Source organism: Eublepharis macularius, chromosome 16 (assembly GCF_028583425.1).
Source record: "Eublepharis macularius isolate TG4126 chromosome 16, MPM_Emac_v1.0, whole genome shotgun sequence".
Classification (NCBI taxonomy): Eukaryota; Metazoa; Chordata; class Lepidosauria; order Squamata; family Eublepharidae; genus Eublepharis; species Eublepharis macularius.
The window spans coordinates 31,535,977-31,555,846 of record NC_072805.1 but is presented as its reverse complement, the minus strand read 5'-3'; the positions used below and the strand labels follow the sequence as shown (position 1 = coordinate 31,555,846).

Here is a 19,870-nt window from a genome sequence, read left to right as displayed (position 1 = left end):
CAAGGTTTTTTTACGACGACTCTACAACTACAACTCCATGCCCTGGGTGTCAAGGGTTATTGAATGAGCAGGACTCCACTGGGATTCCTGCATTTGGACAGTGACTAACTGAAGTTACTACAAATCAGGACTCACACATGGCGATGTCATTCTGATTAAGAAATCTAGTTTTTGGGTCCTCCTAACCAAAGGGTAACCAGCATTCAGATGCCACACTCAGCTGGTGTTTAACTCAAACCTCAATGTGGTCTGAAGGCAGTCCTAGGATCATATCCCCTTGACAGACAAACCTGCGTGGAAAGCTCATTCATGCAAATTCTCAAATGAAGCTTCACGCCTGCAATTGCATTAGAGAGAAGCTGTGTCAATGAGGGAATGGCCAACCGGGCCTCGCATTTCTCCCTCCCTGCCTTCTCAGAAGGTTCTCATGTTGGATATATTCTATGGGAACGTGTGAGGAAAAATGAAAAAGCTAAAGACATTTTATCTTTGAGGTTAGATGGTTTTATTGGGGATGTTTTTATTGGATTCAGTCATATGCTCTCTGATGTCATCAGAGAAATCTTTCACCAAGGAAGTCTCTGCCCTTCCCAGTCCACAAAGGTACCATTGTCATCCTTGGAAAGTGTGGAGAGTACATGAACGATTCCTTGAGTGCTCTCTTCCTCAGTCAGAGGCGCCTGCCACAGAAGAAGGATCTTGTAAGCCAGGGAGAAAAAACACACTCCAGCCAATTCAGACGCCCTCTGGTACTGCAGAGTCATTGTGGTGCAGTGGCTAGAGTGCTGGTTTAAGACCAGGGAGATGCAGGTTCAAATCTCCGTTTGCCATAAAACTTACCGGACGACCTTAGGCCAGTCACTGTCTCTAAGCCTACCCTACCTCACAGGGTTGTTGCAGGGATAAAAATGGAGGAAGGGAGAGCCGTGCATGCCAGCTCTCATGCATACATGTTTTCACAGAGAAAACTGGTATCTATTTCTAACTTCTATTGTTTTTTGTTTTGCTTTTTTCTCTTCATTTTTTTCTTTTTCCTTGGTATCTTTTATTCACCTGGAAAAACTTTTCAATAAAACTCTTTTTAAAAAAGAAGAAGCATCCACAAGAAGATCCTCAAGAGCGTTGCACATTCCCCATGGATTTCTGGTATCTCTGACAGCCAAGTATGGATTGAACTTGGGCCCTCTAAAGTACAAGCAGCAGGGCTTTTTTTCAGCAGGAACGCAGTGGAACAGAGTTCCGGCACCTCTTGAAAACGGTCACATGGCTGGTGGCCCTGCCCCCTGATCTCCAGACAGAGGGGAGTTTAGATTGCCCTCCGCACTGCTTGGCATGGAGGGCAATCTAAACTCCCCTCTGTCTGGAGATCAGGGGGCGGGGCCACCAGCCATGTGACCATTTTCACTGAGGGCGATTTAAACTTTAAAAAACTCCCCCCCCCCCTGTTCCAGCTGACCCAAAGTGACGTCATTGTGCGGTCCTGGGAGCATGCGTTCCCAGAAAAAAATCCCTGACAAGCAGTGTGTCCTGCCACTAAACTACAAACGCCACTTGCAATTCAAGCTAGCGAGGATTCCAACAGGGGAAGATTTTGCTCGTTTTCTTCCAATGAAGGATGAAGATGTAGCTGTGCCTTGCTCAGTTTGCTTCCTCATTCCTCCTTTCTCATCTGTATAAATCATCAGCAGGCTAAAGTGTCCAGATGCCATTAAAGGACTCAACACTGGTTTCCTGACCATGCATGCACATACACAGCCTTTTCTTAAACTTAAGTGCTTAGAGTGTTAGAGTCTCTCTACACGAGACACCTGACATGTGAAGAACGTGTGTTGGGAGATGCAGTGGTAGCTGGGAAGGGTAGTTTAACAAGACAGAGCCAGCGACAGGGCAAAGGCTTTGCTGTACACTGGAGTTGTATGAAGCGGCTGTGAAATGCCAGAAGGGAAACTTCAGCCCATTATAATCACTCCAGGTCCAAGCCTGGCTTCGGAAGGCAGCTCCAGCACATTTCCATTCCTCACTGTCCTCTGGTTGAGATCCCACACAGTTTTAGCCTGGAGAGGTGAAACTGAAAGAGCCTTCAGGGAGGGGAAGATTAAATTAACAAACCCTCTGAGGAGCGATCTCCTCCAGCTCTGCCTTTTAAAACTACATTTCCCGGCTAACATTGCATCTCCTTACACTTGACGAACATGCGCCAAGGTGTCTCGTGTAGAGAGACTCTTAGATTAGGACCAGAGAGATCCAGGTTAAAATCTCCTCTTGCCTTGGAACTTACTGGTTAGGGTCAGTCAATTTCTCTCAGCCTAACCTTGCAGGGTTGTTGTAAGGATTAAATTGAGAATGGGAGAACCATTTATACCACCCGAGCTCTGTGGAGGAAAGGCAGAATCAAACATGCATTAAAATCAATAAAAATTGTTCAAAGGTTTAAGTGGTCACCTCTGTCTTTCCAGTTTTCACCCAGCCAGGATGGATACAAACACACAGAATTCCATATTCCGGGTACACCAGTGATTGGCATTTGGTAAGCATGTTCAAAGCAGCCTGTGGGGGGAAACACACTCACACCATGAGCAGAGAATGCAGCTAGGGAAAGGGTTAGGGAGGGAAGCTTCAGATAAATAATTACTAGAAAAGTGACGTGATTTCACTATGCTGTTGGTCTAAAATGGAAGAGAAAGTGTGGAGTACCTTAAGAAGCTGGAAGCAGAGCTAAAAACAGACCTTGCCACAGGATCTAACAGCTTAGACGGAAACAAGGAAGTGTAGGAACCAGCAATTAAAACATTAAGGAGAATTAAAGCTCGGCTATTATCTTCCCAGGCGTTCCAGGGGGCTGGTTGTGCTAGTTGCAGCCAAAGACAGAACCTTTGCTGCACTTCGATAACTCACAGATTTTCCTTGGGGCAAAAGCTTTCATGGCCTGAAGCTGATACATGTAGCACTTTACAGACTGTTAAGTTTCTACACTCGAGGAGTTAAAACCTAACTCCAGCTTGACTACAAACAGAAAAGAAGGAGGTGGGGCAGCAGGAATGAACAAGAGAAGAACACATTTATTTCATTTCCATCCACATTTTCTTAGAAGAAGAACTTCAACCTTGCAATACTTTGTACGCCAGACAACTCAATTATTCTCCCTTTGCAATTGTGTGACTTATCATGTGAAATGTGGCTTGCTTGAGCATTCTGGGATCCTCTGTAGCACAGTGGTTAAGTGGTTTGGCTGCGAATCAGCATGCTACTGGTTTGAATCCCGCTATTGCCACGAGCTCAGTAGGTGGCCTTGGGTAAGCCGCTTCTCTCAGCACTGGCCCCCCTGCTGTATTGCGGGGATAATAATAACACTAACTTGTTCACCACTCTGGGTGAGGCACTATTCTATCTAGAAGAGCAGTATATAAGCGCGGTTGTTGTTGTTGTTGTTGTTGTTATTTGAGATGGACCTCAGTAGCAACATACGTGACAGCTTTTTCCAACATCCTCTGTGGTTGCACCATTTTGCAAACTTAATGCTTAGCTTTACATTTTGGTGCATGTGCTTAATGAGCTCATTTGGTGCACAGAGACCACACGGCCGTATTTATGCCTCTTGTGGAATGCCAGCAAAGAGCAGCTAATCCTCATCCCACCCTGCTGCCCAGAAACATGGCATCCCTGCCACAGAAGTGCAACCACAAGGGGTGCTACTTTCCCACAAATAGTTTATTTACGTTAGTTCTAGTCCTTTCTCACAGAGACTCAAGGCGGATTACACAGTGTGAGTCAATAAAATGTATGGCTGAGACATTGCAAAAGCAAGCATAAATAACAGTAAAAAGCAGCATATCACTTGCATGCAAAAATGAATGTGGAAAGGCCATTGGAGAAATAGATGGGGATAGAGGGGCATTCTTCCCTGCTGTGATCAGGAATTTCGTGTGTATTCCACAATGAGTACCTTGCTGCAGCGATAAGCGACTCTCTGCATCTGGTTCCAGAGGAACATGAGTTCTATGGAGCCTCCACTGCTGGATATATTGACCACAGCTGCTTTCCTGCAACTCAGTCCTTGCAGAGAGCTCCTCTGAGCTGCTGTCTTCAGCAGAGGCAGGAATGCCTGGGGGAGAATACAGACAGTAGCAGTTGGTGAGCTGTGAAATGCACTTCTGCAGAGGCAAGGGTGTCCACGAGGAAGGGGCCAGAGCAAGAATGTATGAAGGTGAAGGGTTACAGTTTCAGCCACTGAGGATAGAACCGTGAGATCCCTCCTTTTGAAGGTGCTCTGCATTTCTTGGGCACAAGAGGCCTGGCATAACCAAACAAGAGCTGTAGCTAGGGCTGCCAGCTCCAGGTTGGGAAATTCCTGGCGATTTGCAGGAGGGGGAATCTCTAAGGTGCCAAAGGACAGGAATCCTGCTGTTCTACTGCAGACCAACGTGGCTACCTACCTAAGTATCCACCGAGAGGTTGGTAACCCTAGCTATAGCTCTGTTGTTGTCACCATGTAGCAAATGTTAAATCAGACTTAATGTTAATGCATCGGGTTGGAGCCCACAGTTCTCTTGCTCTAGCCGAGGGAAGTCTCCACACCAACATGCTGGCTGTCAAGGTATATTGCAGGCATCTTGACGAGTCTGAGGTTTTTTAATGTGAAGGAAGTGCATGCACTCCCTCTAGTGGCACAGCTTGAAATAGCAAATGCCGTGGAAGGGATCTTAAAATGCACAATGGATATCAAGTTCATTTATAGCCCTATCTGTCTTGCACAGAACTCGATAGCATAGACAACAGTTCCTGAGCGGTTTTCCCATCCAGGCACTAACCAGACTTGCTTAGCTTCCTTTACCAAAGAAGCTAAGCAATATGTGAAGGCCAAGATGCATTCAATATGTCAGTTTGGTTATGCATCTCGGCCTTCACTCAGCCTACAAGACGCTCAGCCGTTGATTCCCATTATGGGACAAAGAATCCTCTACTGGGAAAATTACAGGTAAGAGATTTTCCCAGAGCACCAGATGCGTGTGCTTACCTGGCTCACTTGATGAGGCCCAATAGTATTGGTGGCATATGTGGACGCCATCTGCTCAGCGGTCTCAGTCTCCAGGTCGCCATCAAGCCGAAGGGCAGCATTGTTCACTAGCAAGGTCAGCCCGTATTCTCCAACACGCTCTTGTACTTGCTTAACGGCTTCTTGGATACTCTCAAGATTTGTAACGTCTATAGAATAACATGGTTTGCAGACACTTTCAGAACTCAGATGTGGTCCCATGCCCCAGACTGTGGAACTCCTTGCCACATGAGGCTCCTTGCTTCTTTTCAACTCTATGGCTTTCTGGGAGATATATGAAAACTGTTCTGTTCTAGAGTGTTTTTAATCTTTTAATTCACCTAAACATCTGTACTCCTAGTCTAACTATTTATGGCTGATCTGCTATTGTGTTGAGGCTTGCTGTCTTTATTTACTAGCTTTAAACTGATACGGTTTTAACGCTGGTTCTGTTTTAAGGCTGTGGCATCTCTTAAATGATGTACAGTGTATTACATTTGTTATCTACCTTCTTTTTTTTTTAGGCCGTGCACAAGGGGGGGAGGCGCCCACTCCACCTGAACACCGACCCGCAGGCTGGCCCGCGGAGGGTCCTCCCCGACGCAGCCCCGTGGACCTCATCGATCATGGTGTTATCTACCTTTCTATAAGTACATTTTTGTTCCACCCTTCCTCCCAAGGAGCTCAGGACAGCACCCATGGTTCACCCATGCCTTTTATCCTCACTCCAGCCCTGTGAGGTAGGTTAGAGTGAAAGACAATAGACTGGCCCCAGGTTACCGAGTAAGTTTCCATGTCAGAGTGGGCATCAAACCTGGATCTTCCAAAAGCCTAGTCTGACATTATGCATTTTTAAAACGGTTGCTTCTTATTCTACACCTTGGATACTACTGTAATAATTAAAAGATGGCCTAGAAATATAGTAGAGGAGGAGAGCCCATTTATTAAAATTGGCCACTCAGGGACTTCGCAAGAAGCTCAGTAACAGGAAATTTGCCAAAGTATACAGGAAAGAAGAGCTTCCTTCCTGGTGAACCTGTTTGCAACCTCAACTTGTCAATTCCACTGAACAGGCTGACATCTTCCACACCCCAGGTGGAAACGGAAAGTGAATGCTTCCCCTGGGGTGTGGAGTCCGTTGTGTGTCACAGTGAGAGCAGGTGTTGCCGGGAATAGCAGGTTTTGAAATCAGTAAAGATACAATCATTTATCCACCATCTAAGCTCCACAGGCGGCCTTTGTAAATCCAGATTAATTGATCCTTTGAGGAATCTGGAACAACAGGGCCAATGAAGGACTCCATGTCCAGCACCGTAGCCTGAACCTTTCCTTGTACTTTATGTAATGTTTCTTGGCAAAGGCAATAAATAGACTTCTGAGTTCCTGGAACGGATATTAAACCTACACTTGGATTGAATTTGAGGTGGGTCCCCCGTGTAGTGTATCTGCTTGGCATGCCGAAGGTCCAAGGTTTGATCCCTGGAATCTCTAGTTAAAAGATTAAGAAGTAGACGATGTGAAAGACTCAGACCTGAGACTTTAGAGATCTGCTTCCAGTCAGAGTAAACAATCCTGACCTTGATAGTCGATCGGAAGCAGCTCATCTGTTCATGTATATTTAACTGGGAGAGACTGTGGCTCAGTCAGTGATAACTGATCTGCCATTTCAAAGGATCAGGATGATTTGAAAGACCCTTGAGAGAGCCTGGAGATTAGCTGCCAGTGAGAGTTGGCAATACGGCTCTCGATAGAACAGAGTATAACTCAACTCGTGTGCAGTGTGAAGAGATGCAGGGGTGTTTACCTGCCTGGAGGTCACACTCGTGTACCGGAATTCTTTTGCATTGGATCCTATCCAGATTTGGGCTCTGTTGAAAGCAGATTCGTGAGTAACACGTTCAGCAACACTTTGACAGTAGTCAGTTCACTGGAACTGTTGATAATCATAGAGGCAAGGCGAGGAAATGCAGAATGCAATACCTACCTAACTGCAGCAACTCCAGGTTCCGGTGTTGGGATTTCAATTCATTTAAGTCCTGCAAAAAGAAAACAGTGTTACACTTACCGTAACTGTTGTTTGTCTAGGTCTTTGTGCAGGCACACATTTGTTGTCCTCGGTAAAGAGGAAATTAAGTCCCAAAAGAGGATTCAGAAATTTCCAAATGATAAAAGCAGGGACAGGGTTCTGTGGTTTCCTCGTTGCTCCCGATGCCGCATGGCGGCCATGGGGTTAAAGAACATAAGAAGAGCCCTGCTGGACCAGAGCAGCAGTTCATCTAGTAAAGCATCCAACCGGTTTCTCTAGAGGGCCAACAACAGGACATAGAAGCCAAGGCTTTCCACTGATGTTGCCTCCTGATATTGGTATTCAGAGGTTTTCAGGATATGGAGATTCCCTTTAGCCACCATGGCTAATATTCACTGATAGACCTATTGTCCATCCATCTGTCTAATCCCCTCTTTTAAAGCCATCTATGCCTGGGGCCATCCCTACACCCTCTGGCAACACATTCTATATTTTAATCACTCATCATGTAAAGAAATAATTTCCTTTTGTCCATCCTAAATCAGTTCATTGGATGCCTTCAAGTTCTAGTGTTTTTGGAGAGGGAGAAAAAGTTTGGTCTACTCTCTCTACCCCATGCTTAACTCTATAAACCTCTATTCTGCCCTCCCCTTAGTTGGGACTTTAGGAAAGGTGCACCACATGGCGGGTTTCCCAGTGTTTTCCCTGCCCTAGTCCACCGTAGTGGCCACTTCCCACCCCCACAACACTAGAAGCAGGGCTTTTTTTCTGCAGGAATGCGGTGGAACGGAGTTCCGGAACCTCTTGAAAATGATCACATGGCTGGTGGCCCCACCCCCTGGTCTCGAGACAGAGGGCAATCTAAACTCCCCTCTGTCTAGAGATCAGGAGGCGGGGCCACCAGCCATGTGACCATTTTCTCCGAGGGCAACCCACTGAGTTCCACCACCTCTTTTCCCAGAAAAAAAGCCCTGACTAGAAGACATATGTTCTTTTTAAAAATCAGCAACTGACATATCTTTGTGATGTTATAACAATTAGTCCACCAGATTCTCTGAATTTATAGCCTTTATTTTTAAAAAATCTCTAGTCTCTTCCATTGTAAACATAGGCCTTTCCCCTTACATCCCCACAATGATGTTAGAAGTAGATTGTTAGAAAATTATAAAACTATTATATGTGAAATGCAGTTTTTTAAAAGAGTCCTCCAGGGGCCACCCGTTTATCTGCCCAGGGTAGAGAATTACTGCCCCCCCAGCCCCAATTTTCCACCCCTGACAAAATGAGGAGCAGGAGGAAAAAAATGGTCTCTACATAGTGACACTCTAATTTTTCATAGAGGCTAGAGTCGGCAGCCTAGAGTGTCATCCAGAAGTGACATCAAATCATCCCCAACCTATGCCCTCCCTCAGACACTGCCCCCAAATTTCCCAGCATTTGCTGAGGCAGTGTTGGGAACCCTACTGGAAGAGGGGGGGGGGGAATAGCTACCTCAGGGAATCTAGCTTCAATATAGGCCGCATTGGGAATATCTAGAGTTTTTCATCCACACGCATGTCATCTCATTGTTGCAATCTTTCCCCAAACACCGGAAGTTTGAGAAAGATCATAGAATATACAGGGGGAAACCTGGGCACTACATCGCCATGATGCTGTGAGGAAAGCAAAGAGGGTGAAGAAATCTCTTCCTAGTAGCATCCAAGGGCAAATAACCCTTAAGTAAGTGACCAAAGGCCGTAATTCAAGAGGAAGTGGTAAAATCTGTTATATCCCACTGTGCAACGTAATGCAATCTCCTGCCTCTCTTGCTGCCGAACATCCCTTCCTTCAATCACACACGTCTCCTCGCCACAATCTCTACCTCTGAGAACCACCGCAAATGTTTCCTGTTGTGCTCGGCCCAGAACACAGTAGAAGTGGTCCAGAATACAACACAAGCCCTGCCAGTCTCATTGGTTTGTACATACATCAGAAGCCCAGTGAAACAGGACTGATATTCTGGCAATGTCGGACTCCTCACAAGTCTCCTAGCCAGAAATGTTGTGGCTGCGATGAACTTCAGAGTGCATTGTAAGTCAATCCAATACATTGAAGAAGCACGAACACAGACTCAACCTATTTAAAGTCAATTCTCATTTAAAAAAAATAGTGCCCAAGCACTTTTTAGTTTTCCCCTTAGGAAAACTTTATGCCCCTTAGGGCCAAACTAGATGTTTACGGCATCCCTGGGTCCAACCCACGGATGCCAACACCATTTTAGAGAAGAGGCATTTCTAAATGGCCAAATTCTTCTCTATAATGGTGTTGGCACCCACAAGTTGGATGCATGGATGCTGTGACATCTAGTTTGGCCCTTGGACAAATATCACGAAAAGGAGCAGGTTTTACTTACCCAGCACATATATTTTTTTGTGCTTCTATAAGATTCTCTTCTTTCCCTACAAAAGCTGCAAATCCAAGGAAGGAGTTGGGGATGATTCTGATGGAGCCAGGCCCCTGCGCTTTTGCTTTACCCACAGGAAAGGCCTTGAGTGTATTAGAATGAGGAGTCAGGGCCAAGCTACAAGTGATGCCTGACACAGGTTGGACACTTGTCAGCTTCCCTCAAGTTTTGATGGGAAATGTAGGCATCCTGGTCTTACAGCTTGGCTCTCCGACTGCTGTCCAATGGACTTGTCAACTGTCACTTGTCCAACATTCCGCCAAGCTGCCTACATTTCCCATCAAAACTTGAGGGAAGCTGACAAGTGTCCAACCTGTGTCGTTCGTCACTTGTAGTTTGGCCCTCAGTTTCCCCACAACTCACATGGGGTTGAAGTATTTTCTCATCCTGGGGCATATCCAGCCATTTGTGAACTTCGTAGAGCAGGACTTACCCATTTCTCTCACCTGCTACAGCCCATTAAGATACCCACAATCTTGTTCCTGGGGGGGGTCAGTGGTGTTATGACACAGAGGTGGAAGATGCATTGAGAGAGAAAAACATTCTTTCTCTGGGAGCAGGGTATAAACAGCTCAGATTGCTGGCTGAGTTTTTTGCATGGAGATAACTATTGCTCAATTGCCAGAAAGAGGCTAGATGGATGGGTATTTGGATCACCTGATCTAATCCATTAAAAAAAAATTGAGACTGGCACTCTAAGTTTATTGGAGAGAAGAATGCAGAGTAATTCATGTGGGGGTCCACTCCCACAATCAAAATAGGGGGAGGGAAATCTGCTGGGACAGGACAGGTTGAAAGGTCAGAGGCACGCATAAGCTCGGCTCTGGGAACAAGAGGGGAGAACAGAGTGAAATCTGTCTTGACCAGCCTCTGTTTCCAGAGTTCCAGCAGGTCTGCCTCCATCCTGAGGAGGGGATGCCAAGCTGACACCAGCAGCTGCACAACTTAGCCTACTGCTTTATTTTTCTTAGTTCTGTAACACTCAGTAAACCCGTGATATATACTTGTCCAATGTACTCGTGCTCAGGGCTTTTTTTCTGGGAAAAGAGGTGGTGGAACAGTGGGTTGCCCTCGGAGAAAATGGTCACATGGCTGGTGGCCCCGCCCCCTGATCTCCAGACAGAGGGGAGTTTAGATTGCCCTCCGCACCACTGGAGTGGCACGTAGGGCACTCTAAACTCCCCTCTGTCTGGCGATCAGGGGGTGGGGTCACCAGCCATGTGACCATTTTCAAGAGGTTCCGGAACTCCGTTCCCCCACATTCCCCTTGAAAAAAAGCCCTGCTCGTGCTCTAGTGATTAAGTATGAATTTTAGTAAAGAGATCTCTCCCTTTAAAAAGCTCAGCCTGTGCTCAAAGTTTAAGAAGAGGCTAGATGGTAATCTGACAGCTATGATGATCCTCTAATTTAATATGAATGTACACAGATCAAAAGAAGGAGTGCATGAATGGATGATCCGGTGCTTGGTTCTCATGGCCGTTTCTTATATTTCCAGGGTAATTCCTTCTGGTCAGGAAGGAATTTTCCTCCAGGCCATATTAGGTGGAGATCCTGGAGGGTTTTTGCCTTCTTCTGGGCATAGAGCAGGGGTCACTGAGGGAGGTGGAGATAATTGTGAATTTCCTGCATAGTACAGGAAGTGGACTAGATGACCCTTGGGGTACCTTCATGGTCTATGTTTCTAACCTTCTTGACTGGCCATTTTTCTACACATAGGCTAGGAACTCCTGGCTGGGCTGGGCTGGATAGCAGGCAAGAGAAGGAGTAAGAGGGAGAAGCAGTTACTTCCCCCCTACACACACATGCATAGAACCTTATCTGTTCCTCAAAGCATAGGTGGACAAGTAGAAGGGCAGAGCTTGATGGCTGGCAGGTACTCCACATAAAAAGCAAGAGGGGGAGCAAGTGGAGCTGAGCCCCCTCACTTATTTTATTTATAACCTTGGTAAGCTTGCCTTTCTCCCAGAGAACTGGGAGTCAAGGCTGCCAACAATAAAGGTTAAAAAAAATAGTAGTCCCCTGTGCAAGCACCGAATCCCCATGGGGGGACGTCGCAACACGGCATTTTCTTGGCAGACTTTTTGTTGCAGAGTGGCTTGTCATTGCCTTCCCCGGTCATCTACACTTTACCCCCAGGAAACTGGGTACTCATTTTATGGACCTCAGAAGGATGGAAGGCTGAGTCAACCTTGAGCCGGCTACCTGAACCTGGCTTCCACCAGGATTGAACTCAGGGCATGAGCAGAGCATGGGCTGCAGTACTGCCACTTACCACTCTGCACCACAGTGCTCTTCTACCAACAAGCTAATTCTAAAATCAATGAAATTAAAACCACTGTTTAAAAAGCTTTAACATTCAAGGTACTCATAAAGAAATCAATTTTAAGGAGTCAAAAGGGATTTTCTGAAGAATTCTGTTTTACAAGTCCTCCAAAACTTTGTGTGTGTGTGTGAGAGAGAGAGGGAGACAGAGAGAGACAGAGACAGAGACAGAGACAGAGAGACAGAGACGTGATTTCCACCGGAAGGCTATTTCATAACACTGGAACAGTCACAGAAAAAAACCCCCCAGCAAACAGGCAAAAGCAGAACATAGCTTTGCTGGGGTGGGAACCACCCAAAGGCACACTACACTGGTAGGACACATGCCAATATTATTTAAATAGCTTATCATGGTTGTGGTTTTTAATTCTATTGTTAGTTACTTTGGGTCCTTGGTTACGGAGAAAATCAGGATAGATACTTCTAAAGCAAAGGTTCAGCTGGACACCACACTTAACTACCATTTACGGTGGCAAGAACTTTCAGAGGCACACATGAAACTGCCCCTGAGGGAGGCAAACCACTAGTCCACCTGACTCAGAACCAAGCTACAGGTGACGCCTTACACAGGTTGGACACTTGTCGGTTTCCCTCAAGTTTTGATGGGAAATGTAGGCATCCTGGTTTTACAGCTTGGCTCTCCATTACAGCTGCAAGACAAGGATGCCTACATTTCCCATCAAAACCTGAGGGAAGCTGACAAGTGTCCAACCTGTGTCAGGCATCACTTGTAGCTTGGCTCTGAGTACCACCTTCTCTGACTGGCAGTGGCTCACCAAGGTCTGATACAGAACTCTTTCTTTAACCCTGCTACCCAAGGTAACTGGAGACATCAGAGACCTGGGACTTTAGAAAGACACTGAACTGTGCTCCCTTCCCAACCAACCACCTCAGCCAGATGCTTAGGTATTTGTTAGCTGATCTAACAGGCTAAATCAGCTACTCTCTTCAGTGCTATATTCCCAATTCTCACCTTGAACTTTGCTTCATCGTTCTTCAGGTGTGTAGCAAAGACCCACTGGGGTGGGGCTGGCAGGCTCAGAAATCGCTTCACAAGGTTTAGACCAATGCCCCTGTTTGCCCCTGTCACCAGAACGCTATGGACAGTGAAGTTGGTTGCCATCCTTCTCAGACTTCAGTTTCTGGTTTCTGCATCTCCTCCCTGCCCAAGAAGCTGTTCTTACGATTAGTCACCTCCTCCCAGCCTGAGAACCTTCAGATGAGCATCCTCTCTACGTTACACAAGACTTGCTGGAATAGATTGTGTTAACCAGCACAAAAACTCCAGGCTGTGGCAGGACTGACAAAAAGCTGCAGATGTGGCCAAATTGCAAATTCAGGCCCCCAGTTTGAAGTTCACCAGGTGATGTAGCACCAGTCACTTTCTCAACCTACTCAAACTCAGAGAACTGCTGCAAGGGGGAAAAAGCACACCTCTTGTAAACTGAGCGAGACGAAACATGATGCAAAGAAACAAACAGGTGCTAGTGACCTGTCTTGGTCATGATTACTATGGCTTGGTGTGACAGCCTTCATATTGGAAGAGACCAAGCTGCCTTATTTATGTAAGATCAAGATGGGTAGCCATGTTAGTCTGTCTGTATGTAAAAGGTAGTCCCCTGTGCAAGCACCGAGTCATTACTGACCCATGGGGGGATGTCGCATCCCGACATTTTCTTGGCAGACTTTTTATTACGGGGTGGTTTGCCATTGCCTTCCCCAGTCATCTACACTTTACCCCCAGGAAACTGGGGACTCATTTTACCGACCTCGGAAGGATGGAAGGCTGAGTCAACCTTGAGCCGGCTACCTGAACCCGGATTCCGCCGGGATCGAATTCAGGTCATGAGCAGAGCTTGGGTTGCAGTACTGCAGCTTACCACTCTGCGCCATGGGGCTAGTCTGTCTGTAGCAGTGGAAAAGGGCAAAAGTCCAGTAGCACCTATAACACTAACAAAATTAGTGATAGGGTATGAGCTTTCGTGAGCCACAGCTCACTTCTTCAGATACTGTATCTGCGTGGTGAGCTGTGGCTCACGAAAGCTCATACCCTAGTCTTATAGATGCTACTGGATTCAGGAAAGGGTGCGGCCAGCTGCCGCGTGAGAATAGCGATGCGTCAGCGTGGTTTCTGATGGCAAGGTCTGTTTGACCCCCCCAATGAAGCAAGCTCCTTGGAAACAAGCATCTTGATGACCAGTTCCTTGTCGGGTCTTCAGCCTTGGGAAGCTTGCCATCTTTATTTCTTCTATGAAAAAGAAAAGATAAAAGGATAAACTCATAAAGAACATTGTACCGTTCTGGACTTTACTGTGACTTCCGGTTACCTTATTGGACTGTCTGGTCTCTTTCGCACCTATTTTTATGTAAATGTTATATCTGCGTTAGGTTTACTGTTTACAACATTTGTGCTTGGCTGCTTGCCTTCACGATTTATAGTTTTGTATATGTGATCATTGATGTACTCTTAAAGAATCTTTTCCTGCTTTGCACTTAGTCACTTTAATAAGTTTGTCAGTAGGTTATACCTACCGCATTAATTCTTTGTCATAGTATAAATTGGTAAATTGTTGCTTTATCCCAAGATCAACAAAGCTGTTTTCAGTGCAGGTTGGGCTATATAATAGAAAAGACAGACCTGATGAAGGCAGTTGTTTTGGAGAATAAACTCCTTCCAAAAAACCACTTGACCAGCGTGTAGGAGAGTCCTCCACTGCACCAAACCCAGGGAAATTAGCTGCTGCCTAGATATTATGATGACCTTTAACCAAAAGCCTGGTTGCTGAAGCTGAGAGGTTTTGTTTTGCAAGGGTATTTTTAGAAGCCACTTTTTTTGAGAATGTAGCCTGTTTTAAAAACAGATCTCAGCTTGGGTGCAATTGTTCACATTTAATTTTATAGCATTCTGATTTTGACTATTCTTAATAGCACACAGCTGAGTATCCTAACAGAAGGGTGATTTGTAATAATTAGCATTTGCATAGCACTTCATGTTCAAAGCCCTTCTCCATATATCATAATTACAACAGCCTTGTAAAGTAGGCCAGTAATCATCCATGCATTAGATGAGACTGTTTGAGTTTGGCTTTAATGCCACCTGAATGTGTTACAGAAATGACATTTGCATCAGCAACCTCATATAGCTCAGCTCCTTGCCTGCTATACTACAGGTAAAGGTAAAGGTAGTCCCCTGCGCAAGCACCGAGTCATTACTGACCCATGGGGGGAACGTCGCATCACGTTTTCTTGGCAGACTTTTTATGGGGTGGTCTGCCATTGCCTTCCCCAGTCATCTACACTTTACCCCCAGGAAACTGGGTAAAGACTCATTTTACTGACCTCGGAAGGATGGAAGGCTGAGTCAACCTTGAGCCGGCTACCTGAACCCGGCTTCTGCTGGGATCGAACTCAGGTCGTGAGCAGAGCTTGGGCTGCAGTACTGCAGCTTACCACTCTGCGCCACAGTACAGTAACTGTACAAATATAGCTATTAACAAACCTGCTCCTCTCTATGATAGACTGAAATAAATTGGTCTGTATAAGTGCTATCCTAAACAGAGTAAAGCCATTCTAATTCAATCAAAGTCAATAGGCTTAGATGGGTCTAACTCAGTTTAGGATTACACTATCTTTTGTAGGGGTAGAATGCTGCAAAAATACTGCAATCCAAGAGTGAAGACAATGTGTAGTTTTAGATCCGTTTCAAGGCAGAAAAAAAAGAGGTTTTGATATGAACAGAAATTTCCCAGCAGGTTCCACACATGCTTAAGTTCCTATTGAGTTGCGTTTCAATTAAGTGGGGGAATTAGGCACTACAGTTTGGAGAATCAAATGGACGTGCAAAAAGCAGGCAACGTAAGAAGCAGGGGTGGGTGGGGAATAGATTGTTTCAAAAATGGTGTTCAATTAAATGATAAAAGCCCCGAGCCTTTCCAATGACTGTACGGCAGAGAAAAACTTGGGTTAAAATCCCTTTATGATGCAGCTGACAGGATGACTTTAGGCCAGTCACACTCACTCAGTGTAACCAACCTGGAAGGTGAAACTGGAGGAGGGGAGAAGTATTGGAAGAACGACAGGGAAAAAATGTGATTACCTGTGACCACAGAGGGCATCAAGTGAAACTCATGAGTCACTTCAACTCATGGGTACACACTTGCTTCTTCAGCAGCACTTCTTACTGCCACCTTCTGGACTGTTAATGAAGTCCAGAGGTGGTGGTAAGTTTCAAAACCTCAGTGAAAGTTGCCATTCATTGGTCAAGATTTTAAGAAGCGTCAGAAATGTTTGTGGCATGAGGCTTGGGGTTTTTTTTAACAGCCTGCCATGGCTGTCATCTAGCAGCAAACATCTAAGCTGCTCTACTGATCGGCTTTAGTATTTCCTTCCTTACAAGAAAGAAATCCGGCTCTGAAGAATAACCGTTTCTGACATTTAGTGCAATACAAGTCATCCAAGCATTTGGTAGGCAAGTAACTTCTTCCTCTTCAAATTCTTGGTTGTACCTCCCGATGCCAACCACCCTCTTACTGTTAGACACACATGGAAGTGCCCACCCTTCTCACCCTGCTTGACAGCTGGGGCCTCCGTGATGAATCAAAAGCATCTTGTGTGTGTTTTTCTTTGAAAGGAGCAGCTTTTAGAGACCACATCAATCGGTGCAAATCGTTAGTACTATCTCCACAGTAGATGGGCGATTTAGTTTAAAAAGCGATTCTGTATGTGCGATTTTTTAAAAAATCCTTGCTCCACTGGATTATCCACAGAGGGCGTGTAAGTATCGAAATAAGTGTGGAATATTCACACACCTACCTTAAAAACTTGCCTTCTTTCACAGGTTGATCTTCCATTAACCACCATACTGTATGACTCTCACATGAGACATCTTACACAAAGATGCTCAAGAGTAAGGAGACACAACGTTAGCCAGGAAGCGTAGTTTAAAAAGACAAGAGCTGGAGATTGCTCCTGAGGGTTTGTTAATTTTATCTTTGCCTCCCCAAAGGGGAGATGAAATTGACAGAGCCTTCTAGGAGGCCAAAATGCTCAGTTAAATACACATGTAGAAGACACAAGCGTGGCAATGTTCTGACATTCGCACACAAGCATGATTTCACACAGATGCCCACACGAGGCACATAAAGCATGAGCAGCAAAGGAACGGGAGGACAGAGGAGAGTCACACGGGACACCAGGATCTGCACGTGGATGTATATTTTAATAAAAATAATTCTGTCAAAATACAACAGAATGTGGGTTTTTCTTTACCATATTTTTTTTCCAGTACATTTTTTCCCCCAATAATTATTTTTCTTCAGTTAAAATTTCTTCCTTTTGGAAGGTATCATGCTAGCGTCAGATAACTGAACTTCACAAAGACTAAGCAAAGACTGCACCAATGCGCACAGCTTGGCATGACGTTTGCTGAGCCAAGGTCTTCGATGACGAGAAAGAACTCCGAAAGTGACAACCGGAGCCTGGGGGAGCCGAGGTTCTGCTCAGCCCATTTTATTTGGGTGCCTGGCCTGGGTTCCGTTTTGTACAGTTAACGATACTATAAAAAAAGTAAATGAAAACCATGTGACGTAACATTCCATGCTAACGCTGGTACCTGAGTTTTGAGCAATCGGAGAGGAGGGAGAATTAAATTAGAATACGCACTTCATTGGGTGAGTTTTTACAAAAAAAATTAGTTCGTTGTGAAGAGGTCCTAGAGGCAATCCTGTCGTGCCCTGTCAGCCACCCAATGTGTCCGTCGGCGGATTTGAGAGGAGCACCGTCAGGTATACACACGTGCACACACACACACGCACGCACAAATTTAAGTCAAAACTAAAAATTACTCAACCCAACTATTTAAATCTTAAATAAACTCAATGTGTAGTAAATCTTCCAATGTTTTCTTTACAAGACAATTCAGAGATTCCCTGCTCCCGCTCTACCCCTCTGCCCAGGCAGTGCAATTTCACCGTGCAAAAGCCAAGTGGCTGCATCAGCAACTGGTTTTGCAGGAACCTTGTAAAGGGAATGGGGGAGGCAGGGGAGAACAAGAGGACCCTCATGCCTACCTTGTCCAATGGCATGCAGGGAATACCCGTTGCTTCCTGCTGGAAACTGAGGGTTGGGAGGTACCCTTCACATGGCCAGATTTTGGCCCTGGAACCACCTGTTGGGACAACCTCCTGGTGTTAAACCATGAAATATAAATGGAAGACGAGTGAAAGCATGCTGTGCTTGGTAAAGACATGGCTCCAAGTTCCTAACGGTGAATGAAGGACCAGCACGGCTGTTATTAAACACAGGAAGTATGACAAACCAGCCTCATCTCTGGTTCTGCCTCATACAGAATCGAGACGGCACACACACGTCATCTGTGGTCTACTGCGAGACACTAAGCCACTCAGGCAGCAAGATGCTCTGTTGAAAATCGCGCAAATTTGGTGCAAAAAAAAAAACCAGGAGGGAGAAAAATGAGCCTGGAGTAGCCAGGACCAAGGGAAAAGACATTGGCGAGACGAACTGGAGTCTATTTCCCAATCAGGCTGTTAACAGGGACGGGCCCGGCCTTTTCCACTGAAAAACAAACATTCCTGTGCGTATTCTTGTTTGTAAGATGAGTTTGTTATGATTGACAGAAAAGCGCTAGTTATAAACAGATTTGGGAGGACCCCGCAGTTTGGAATTTCCAACAGGGAGAGCTCTTAAACTAGCAGCAAAGCACAAGATAGGCTGTTCCAAGTCAAACAGCCCCTGCAAAGCGGCAGATTCTAGAGCTGCTTCTTGAAGCCAGTTCTAGACAGGAGCCGTGCACGACCTACAGACTTGGTCAACCTTCCATCTACATGCCAAATATCTAAAGAGGGGAAAGGGCTTCAAACCCAATGATTACTTTCTCGCAGCCCAAACACACATTACCTACACATCATTTCTTGATGCCCACGGCTTGTCAAGGCTCAGGAGGTTTGTAAACAGATGAACATCTGGGAGAAAGGAAGGTGATCTTACATCCAAAGAAAAGAATTTTTGCATCTCTGGGTAAATGCAGAGTGAGATGACAGCATGAAACCAGAAGCGAATTGGGAAGATTCCCACCTCCCCCCCCCCATTAAGAGCTGTCATTTCCCCCTTTATAGAAATATATAACAATGTCCCGATACAAAAGCAGCTGCAGCTGCTCTACAAGCCATGTGCTCAAGGCATGCACTTACAGGCTCCGCACACAATATGGGATCACAGACTGGTCTGCTCGGTCAGGAACCCTGGAAAAGCAGCATTCCTGGTTGCTCAGAGCCCAATAACATACTCTGGACACGGGCTGAGGCTGTGCCAGTGTGGGGCTGAATACACAAGGGGGGGGCTAGTTGATATAATCCTGCTCCATGCATGCAGCCTGTTCAGCCATGTTATATGCACAGGCAGGGCTTTTTTTCAGGGGGACGGAGTTCCGGAACCTCTTGAAAATGGTCACATGGCCAGTGGCCCCGCCCCCTGATCTCCAGACAGAGGGGAGTTTAGATTGCGCGGGCAATCTCAACTCCCCTCTGTCTGGAGATCAGGGGGCGGGGCCACCGGCCATGTGACCATTTTCTCCGAGGGCAACCCACTGAGTTCCACCACCTCTTTTCCCAGAAAAAAAGCCCTGTGCACAGGTCTACACACTTTCTAACTATCTGGAACCCTGGCTGTATCGCAACAAAGGAAATTCAGGATTCATCAGATGGACTGAATGGCACCCGACCTTTTCCACAAGGATGACAAAATATTTACAGGAGCTTGAGAACAAGTTTCCAAGCATGATCAAAGCATGCAGACTGCCTTAGATTAAGAACGTGCATCTGATGGTGTTCTTTTAGAAGATAAAATTCAGGTGGTAAACACCAAAGCAGGCTACAAAGGTGGGTAAGTGGATGGGTGTCTGAGAAACACGTTCCAAGAAAGAAGTCACAGCTTATAAAATGGAGGACCCAGCAACACAAACAAGCCCCTCTAGCTCTATTAAAAAAAAGAGGCAATATGTGTGTATGAATCTTGTGATAAAAGAGGGAGG

The 19,870-nt window shown here is 45.7% G+C and overlaps 1 protein-coding gene across 1 annotated transcript; it reads right to left on the bottom strand.

The window, feature by feature from the left end:
- Positions 1 to 516: 516 nt before the first annotated feature.
- LOC129343878 (C-factor-like) lies at positions 517 to 12,946 on the bottom strand. Its single transcript, XM_055000260.1, has 6 exons — positions 12,797 to 12,946; positions 7,017 to 7,068; positions 5,015 to 5,202; positions 3,944 to 4,102; positions 2,443 to 2,547; positions 517 to 680 (listed from the first exon to the last, which is right to left on the bottom strand). Exons 1-6 carry the CDS (start codon positions 12,944 to 12,946, stop codon positions 567 to 569), a joined length of 768 nt encoding a protein of 255 aa, XP_054856235.1. The 3' UTR covers positions 517 to 566.
- Between the last annotated feature and the right edge of the window lie 6,924 nt (positions 12,947 to 19,870).